This window comes from Haemorhous mexicanus, chromosome 8 (assembly GCF_027477595.1).
Source record: "Haemorhous mexicanus isolate bHaeMex1 chromosome 8, bHaeMex1.pri, whole genome shotgun sequence".
NCBI lineage: Eukaryota > Metazoa > Chordata > Aves > Passeriformes > Fringillidae > Haemorhous > Haemorhous mexicanus.
In genome coordinates, this window is record NC_082348.1 from 8,804,534 (window position 1) to 8,812,945 (window position 8,412).

General features: G+C 62.0%; 1 protein-coding gene across 1 annotated transcript; it reads right to left on the reverse strand.

Moving 5' to 3' along the window:
• Positions 1–2,990: 2,990 nt before the first annotated feature.
• On the reverse strand, positions 2,991–7,206 carry EN1 (engrailed homeobox 1). The gene is made up of 2 exons (XM_059852320.1): positions 6,510–7,206; positions 2,991–3,863 (listed from the first exon to the last, which is right to left on the reverse strand). Exons 1-2 carry the CDS (start codon positions 7,183–7,185, stop codon positions 3,547–3,549), a joined length of 993 nt encoding a protein of 330 aa, XP_059708303.1. The 5' UTR covers positions 7,186–7,206; the 3' UTR covers positions 2,991–3,546.
• Between the last annotated feature and the right edge of the window lie 1,206 nt (positions 7,207–8,412).

Sequence of the window (8,412 nt, forward strand, 5' to 3'; positions counted from 1 at the left end):
CGCCCTCCCGGGGGGTGGTCGCTGGGCCAGGGCTGGGGGCCTGGAATGATTGTGACCGATTCAAGGGGTGCCTTGGACGGAGAAATAAGCGTCGGTGCGTCCTTCCGCCAGCGGAGAGAGGACAGGGGTGCTGGGGGGTGTCTGTTGGGTGTTGACTGATATTCACATCCCACAAAGGCGCGGCTGCCTCCCGAGAGCCAGGCTGTGGGGGAACAGACCCCTGAGGCACGAAGGAAGGAGGGGGAGGGTAGAGCTTTGCCTCCAGGCTTTTCTGCCTGGCCTAGCGGGTGCTCTTCCTGGCACTTGGGCTCCCCAGTCCCACCCGTTCGTCCAGCCCTCAGCATTCCTCCCCGGCCGGGGGCCCGGTGCGTGTCCCTCGCCTCCCTCCGCCGCTCCGCGCGCACCTGGTCCCTTCCCTTCCGGAAGGATGTTGTGCCTCCTGCTTTTATTTCTCAGCTCGGGCTGGTGCTGAGCTCCGGGTGAAGGTCTTTCCCCCTGTTACCCGCGGGCCTGTTTGCCCTCGACACCCACAGGGGACCAAGGTCACTTGTGGAGCCAGAGAGGACAGACCTGGACCTCGCCGGCCTGCACCGATTCACCAATATGCCCCGCTCAGCTGCTCTCCATGAGAAATCCTAAAAGCGTAATTACATTAAAAAGACTGATTTGTTTAAATAATCCTCTTTAGGATTCCTTTAATCTGCCCTATATTTCCCTCATCGGCTTTATTCCTGACTTGTCCATCTCCAGCTCAACTGAGTCTGGTTGGACAACCCGCGGTTGAGGAAATTCTTCTTCATCTTCCTCCTCCTCTGGATCCCCCAAGCCTTCGGGCAACCCCAGCGCCCCGGAGCCGGCTCCCGGCTGCAGGTAGGCAGCAGGTCCCGGGGTCTGGCGGCGGAGGGAACGACAGGAGGGGCCGGCAGCCCTGCTCGACCCACGCCGAAAGCCAGCCTGAGCATCACCCATGTCCCGCGGACGGGGGAAGCTAAGCTGGTCGATGCCCTCTACCCTCGGCAGGTCCGGGCCAGATCCGCCCGGGGAATGCTCTTGGGGAGGATGGTTATTCGATTTTTAAGGAGAAATGCCATTTTTCGCCTGTACAGCTCTAGGGGAGTGCGAGATGGCGTGTATAGCAAAGGCAGAGGATTGAACTGAGACTGGAGTGGGCGGGAGTAGGGGAGCAATCTCCCTGTGTCCCCCCGACAGCGGCAAGTGAAGGGGGGCCTCGGGGGGAGTCTGAATGCGGCCCCCGAACTCTGCAGCTGCCCGCCGGTCCGGGCTCTCGCCGACCACTTTCCCCGCGAGCGGTGGAACTCGCACTTTGAAGGACGGCTTTATTTTCCTCAGTGCAGAAGATTTGAGTTCACGTTCCAATCCCATCGGAAAAAAAAAAAAAGAAAAAAAGAAAAAAAAGAGAGAGAGAGAGAGAGAGAGAGAGAAAGAAATACACAACTTTAGATGGCGCTGTACAACATTTATTTAAGCCCTCCGAGTATTCCCGGCTCCTCGGCCTGCAGAGAGAAGAGCCCTCGGCGGGCAGAGGCGGGCGGGCGGGGATGGGGTGGGATACGCTGGGGTAGGTTGGAGTGGGATGAGGTGTAGGAGGGGTCCTGCCCCACCGACAATGGGCACAGAGGGCAGGGGGCTCTCTCCCCATCCTGCGCCTCCATCCCCGGACGGTGATAGCAAACTGCAGCTCTAAGCAGGAAAAGTTAAAAAGCACGAAAATGGCAGAAGCCATCATCCCCACTGCTACCCTTCTCAAACACACGGAAAACCCCTAATGCCTCCAACGGGACGACGAGGGGGGGGGAGCTGCAGGCTGCGCCGACCGAGTGCTGCTTGCCCTCTTCCTCCCCCGCGGTCCCACTGACCTGGGCATGGCCTCGGCATCGCCCCATCCTCCGGGGAGATGCAGGAGAAAGGGTCCATCACCCCGGCTCCAGCTCTGCTCGCTTGTCCTCTTCGCCCTCCCGGCCGCGGGCCTAGGGCAGGGATAAAGAGGAGCAGAAAGAGGAGAAGGAAAGCCGACAGACAGCCTCGTGGAGGGGGACGGGCGGCTCTCCACCCACCTTGGTGCCCGGTTCCATCAGGGTCAGTGAGGAGGGGAATCCCGTCGCCTGGCCTCGGCTCGGCCCCACGCAAGGCCCGCGTGGGCTCAGGCCCGACGGTCCTCGACGGCTCGAGGACAAGGCCGTGGGCACGGCCCGGTCCCGGCCCGTCCGTGTCCCCCGGCCGGCGGCCAAGAGAGCCGAGCCGGGACTGGGCACGGCCGGCTTTAAACCGGGGCGGGTGGGAAAGCGGAGCGGGTCCGCAGCCGGGAGCTCCGCAGTGCCGCCGGCCCTCCGCCACCCCGCGCGTCCCACGGCAAATGTGAGACCGAGCCCTGCAAGAGGGAGCGGAGGGCAGGGACCGGAGCCGGGAGCGCTCCCGGAGCGGCGGCGCAGCGCCCGGCGCCGAGCGCCGATCGCTCCGGTGCGAGCCTCGGGAGAGGTCCTCGCTGGAAACAGCGTGGGAGCAGATCCTCTCGGAGAGAGGCAAGGAGCTGTCAGACAAATACCTTTCCAACACATCCCGGAGCCCTAAGTATCCAGACAATTTCAGGCAATTTTTCAGTGGGAACTTGTATTACCATTACTATGAGGTGGTTTTAATTTCTGGTTAAAAAGGGAGATGCAGGAGGTGAAGCACGACCGCAATTGCCAAAGAGAATTAATTAATTTTAAAGGGTAAAAAAATTTAAAATAATTTTTTAAAAATCGAAGGGTTTTGAACAAGGGATGAGTTCAAAAATTGCGGCACCTATCGCAAGCAAAATCTAAATATGCCACCAAAATGGCACTATGTACACAGTGTATGGTGTATGTATATATACATTTATTTATTACATTTTTATGTAGATTATATATATATATATATATATATATATATATATATATATATGCAAACATCCATACACCAAAATAAAGAATTACAGCCAGCCTGGATCCTGAACACAGTCTACACTTTATTTCAGACTACAGATTTCTGAACATAATAAAATCTTTGGCTTGTAGCGGCGGGTTCAGTCTCGCAGTCTGTGGATCAGAATTTTTTTTCCTCGGGGAAAAAAAAAGAGAGAGAGACAGAAATTCACACACACAAAAAAAAAAATAAAATAAGATCAAACGACAGATGAGAAAAGTTCGACATTTACTGTAAAACAGGAGCAACGGACATTGGGGGGGGGGGAAGAAAAAAAAGGAAAGCAAACAAAACGAACAAACGAACAAAAGAAAGGAGAAACAGAGAGAAAGGAAGGGAGAAACTGTCCAGCAAATAGAGATCGCTACACATATTTCTTACCTGAAATTAAATATATACAAGGTCATATGCTGTTTGGCTATATAGAGATAATTTTTCTTAAGTGTTCATATTTATTTTTTTCTTAATCGGAGTCCTTATACTATGGATAGACAATAGATCTGCTTTTAAATCGCACCTGTCCGCCTCCCGGCCGGCGGGCCGGCGCCGCGGCGCAGGGCTGGGCTGGGGCCGCCCGCCTCACTCGCTCTCCTCTTTGTCCTGCACCGTGGTGGTGGAGTGGTTGTAGAGTCCCTGGGCCATGAGGTGCAGCGCCAGCCCGTTCTTAATGCCCGTCGCCTTCTTGATTTTGGCCCGTTTGTTCTGGAACCAGATCTTGATCTGGGACTCGTTGAGGCTGAGCTCCTGGGCCAGGCTCTGCCGCCGCTGCTCCGTGATGTACCGGTTCGCCTGGAACTCCGCCTTCAGCCGCTGCAGCTGCTCGGCCGTGAACGCCGTCCGCGGCCGCTTGTCCTCCTTCTCCGTCTTCTTCTTCTTCAGCTTCCTGGTGCGGGGGCCTGCGGGCAGGGCACACATACGCCGCTGGGCAGGGCCGCGCCGCCGACCGACCGACCGACCGCCCGCCCGCCCGCCCGACAGACCGACCGCCGCCCCCGCCCCGCCGGCCGAGGAAAAATGGCCGACGGGTGAATTTGTGCTGGTTCCGTGTGCCCCCCCCCGCCCCCAGCCCCCCAACCCCGGCACCGCCACCCCGGCACGGCGGAGGGAAGGATGGGGAAGGAACGGGGAGGCCGGGCCGAGCGCGCCCGCGCATCACTCGCCGCCCCGGCCCGGCCGAGCCGGCCCTGCGGGCGAGGGGAGCGGAGTCCCGCTCGCCCTCCGTCCTGGCACACGTCGGGGCACCGCTCCGCCCGTCCTGCAGGGCCGAGCCGCCCTCGGCTGCATGGTCCGGGACCGGGGTCGGCCGGCCGGGCAGCGACTCCGCCGGGCAGCGCGGGGACCGAAGGTTCCCGCTGCCAGGCACCGGGGAGCCGCTGCCAGCAGCAGCCTGGCAGAAGGCTGCCCTGGTCTCCTTTTGGGAAACAACGACCCTCTCCGCAAAGGTAGCCCAGTCCTGGGGGGTCCTTCTCTGCCACCACCCCGGAGCCCCGCCGCCACCGCCCGGGTCGCCTGGGCTCTCCAGCGGCCGATCCCTGCCGGGGACCTACGGCCCCGCTTGCAGCTCCCTCCGCGAAGCCCAGCCAAAAGCAGAGCCCCGCTGCTCCACATCCAGGCCGCGAAGGGGCCAGCTGAAGTGCAACACAGCTCGCCGGGGAAGCCACCGGGTCCCAGGGCGCATCCTGAGGGCAGCGCCTAGCCGAGGAGGGGTACCCCCGGTCCTCTGCCCGCCGGCCTGGCCCGGCCATGGGGAAGAGGAGCGGGGAGGGAACCGTGAAGAATGGGATCTACGAAAATTCCCCGACAGCTGCCGGGCTCGGCGGGCGGTCCCAGGCCCGCAGCCCCCCGCCAGCAGCAGCCAGAGCCGAAGCCGGCGAGGCCTCCCTGCCGCCGAGTAGGCCGAAAGCTCCTCTCCCGGCGCAGCTTTCCCCCGGAACGGGGCAATTCCCCACGGCTCGGCAGCGGCTGTCGGCGGGGAGAGAGACGAGGCCCGGTGGGGAGAGGGACGGGGCCGAGTGGGATTCTCCCGGCTGGAGCGGCGGGGGGTGGAGGGCGCGGGGAGTGAATTGCTGAGTCCCGGCACCTTGCAGCGGGGTGCCGGCGCCTCCGACCGCCGCAGCCCTCTCGTCCCCGGAGCCGAGAGAAGCAGTCGGGGCCGGCGGGCAGCTACGAGCACAACAAAGAGAGCGGCCGAGCCCAGCCAGCCTCCCCTCGCCCTTCTCCCCTCCGGATCGCAGCGAGCAGGGAGCGTCGGGGAGGAGGACATGCAGAAATGATCCTCTGCCCGAAGAAAGGGGAGGAAAGGAAATGAAGGCGCAAGTGCAGAACGCCGGGCGCTCGGTGGCCCTGGGAATCGGCAACACAACACCCGCGGCCGGGCCGGCCGGGAGCGAGACCGTGCCGTCTGACAGCTCTATCACCCCATCAATCAGCCCAGTCAATCAAAGAGGCTTTTCTGAGTTTCAAGTCGCTGGACGTGTCAATAACGGGGGATGGAGACGGCTCGGCCGCACTGACGGCCGGCGAGGAGCACCAGGCCGGGCAGTGCGGAGCGGGGCCGGGGCCAGGCAGCGCCGCCTTCCCCGCGCACTGCAGCGGGCCCGGGCCGGCACAGGGGAGCCCAGCCCGGCCCCGCGCCGCGCTGGCCGATCCCTGGCTGCCGGCTGGAGGTGCATGGGGGAACCCCATCTCCTCATCCTCGGTTTCTTTCAAAACAAAAAAAAAAAAAAAAAAAAGGCAATTAAAACCAAAAAGTAACGGTGATAAATAAAGGGGTGCCTGAGGGCACCTGGGGAATGTAAAGTCGTAGAAGGGGCGGCAAAACAGGGCCGGGAGGGCCGAGGCGGCGGCTCTCACGGGGACGACTTCGGGCAGAGGCACAACCCCACCCCAGAGCTGGGCCCGAACGCAGCACGGAGCACCGGCTCCGGCGGCAATGCGCGGCCTAAGGGCCTGCCTGGCTCGCTGCAGAGGCCCGGCTAAACAGCCCCTCCGCCACCTTCGATAAAGCCCTTTTTCCTTCGCCTCCAAGAAAACACTACCTCCTCCCCCCGCACCGCCAGCAGCCCCTCAACATGTGCCTCGGGTATTCGCCCCATCGCTACTCCAGCAGCACCCAGGAAAAAAAATAATTAAAATAAAGTAAGGGGAGAAAAAACCTCAGAACAAGGGAGCGGCCGACCCCGCTGCCTTTTTCTCGCAACGCTCTCACCCCGCGCGGCCGCGCCGCGGAACACCCGGGACTGCGGCAGGCGGGGCGGGCGGGGGCGCGGGAAGGGGTCGCTCCCGCCGGCTCTCCGCATCGAACCGCTGCCGAATCGGGGCCCGGCGTCACATTCAAATTTGGGAGACTCGGAGGAGGAAGGAGGGGTGGTGGCGGTGGGGAGGACGCGTTTCCTCTCGCCCCGGGTGACCCAGGCCGCCCTCCCCCCCACGCGAGGTCCTCAACAAGCCGGGAGCCAAAGCCAAGGGGGGAAGAGGGAAAGGAGGGGGGGGGGCGACCTTGTCACGATTTAACAGCTCCCAGATGCGCCGCGGTTCCTTACCCGAGGACGGTCTGTCTGAATACCTAGTGCAGTAGACCCAGGCAGGCCACACCAGCGGCTGTTGCGAGTCGGGCTTTATAACAGGTCCTCCATTATTAGAGCCCATGAGGAGGATGGCGGGGCTGCCGTGCTCCCCGTACTTCGCCGGGTGAGTCTCGCCCCCGTCGGCGGGGGGCTTGGCCGCCCCCGACGCCGCCGCCGCCGCTGCTGCCGCGGCGGGACCGGCTTTGGCGGCGGCGGCGGGCGGCGGCGGCGGCGCGGAGCCGTCGGGACGACAGTTCGAGTCCGGGCAGAGGAGGGCGGGCGGGTTGGGCGGCCGGGCCAGCAGCGGGTTGACGTTTTCTCTACCTGAGCTCTGCCCCCGATCTCCGTCCCGCTCCCGGCTGCCTCCTCCTCCGCCGCCGGCCGGCGCGGGCGGCTCCTTCTTGCAGCCGAAGTCCGGCCTCAGGATGTTGTCGATGAAAAAGTTGGTGGTGCGGTGGGGCGGCGGCGGCGGGGGCGGCGGCGGCGGCGGCGGGTGGCGGCGGCGGGGCAGGGGCAGGGGGCAGGGCGCGGCGGGGGAGGCGGGCGCGGGGCTGGGGGACACGGGCACGCTCTCGCCATCGCTGCCGCTGCTGCTGCTCGCCGGGCCGGTTGCCGCGTCTCGGTGGCCGTGCCCCTCCGGCGGCTCTTCCATGCTCAGTCCCCGCCACGGAGATCGCTGCCTCTTTTCCCCCCCACCCACCCACTTTACGCCCACCCCACTTTGACGGTGGGTGGCGGGGTGGAAAAGGGGGAGAAAAAATTAAAAAAAAAAAAAAAAGAAAGAAAAAAAAAAAAGAAAAATATTAAAATCCACTTGTTGGGCTGGAGCTATTTTTTTTCTCTCCCTCTCACGGATGGATCCAAAACCTGGGAGATACTGGAGGGCTTCTCTCCCCCTTCTCCCGATCAGCTTATATTCCACCACCAAAAGAAAAAAAAAAAAAAAAAAAAAAAAGACCACACCAAAAAAAAAAGCCCAAAAGGTGTGCGGCTGCACCACGGCCCCCCCAAAAAACCCGCCCCCCGAAAACCCGTCACGATCTGCCCATTTCCCTGCCGCCGCCGCCGCGGCGGCTCCGCGCTGCCCCGCTGTCACGCTCCGCTCTGCCCACGCCGCGGGCTGCCGGAGCCCGTCCCCGCCAGCCCGGTGCTGCGCCGCCCGCGCTCGCTTAGGGTTCTTTTTTTAATTCTTTTTTTTTTTTTCCCTTCTCCTTTAAATAAAAACAAAAAAAAAAAAAAAAAAGCCAAATCTCTGACAGCGCCGGTCCGTGCACCAAACTCTCCCTAAAAAAATCCCTCAGCCACACTTTTTTCACTCGCACCGGAAGCACGTGAGGTGGCCCCGCACGTGGGGGCGACCAATGGCGCGGCGCCGCCGCCGCTGACACCCCGCGCCGCGCCCAATGGGCGCCCGCCGGGCCGCCGCCATAAATACCGCGTGGGGACCGGACGGGGCGGACGGCACCGGGCGGGACGGGGCGGACGGCACCGGGCGGGACGGGGCGGGCGGCGGCGCGCCGCGCCCACGCGCGGGAACCGGGACTCCCCCTCCTCCCCGGCCCCCTACCAGCCCCGTAAACAACAACTTCCAGCCACGCCGCGGGTGGCGGGGATTCGGTCATCGGCCGCTTTGCTGTTGTCCCAGCGATAATAAACCCCCCCTCTTGCGAATCTGTGCGCTTTTCCCCTCTTTTTTTTTTTTTTTTTTTTTTTTTTTTTTTTTTTTTTTTTTTTTTCTGTTCTCCCGCGGCGGCGTTTGGCAGCGCGGGGAGATGGTGAGCCGGGTGGAGGCTCCCTGGAATCGAACCTTTTTTGTTTGGAGGAATAAAAATTACAGTAGTAGTGATAATAACAACAATAAATGGCAATAAAGGCAGCA

Excerpts from the sequence above, each read along its gene's own strand:
- EN1 (XM_059852320.1), bottom strand. The coding sequence starts at position 7,185 with ATGGAAGAGCCGCCGGAGGGGCACGGCCACCGAGACGCGGCAACCGGC. Across the intron at positions 3,864-6,509 it reads TTCAGACAGACCGTCCTCGG|GCCCCCGCACCAGGAAGCTG; the intron begins GTAAGGAACCGC and ends CCCTGCCCGCAG.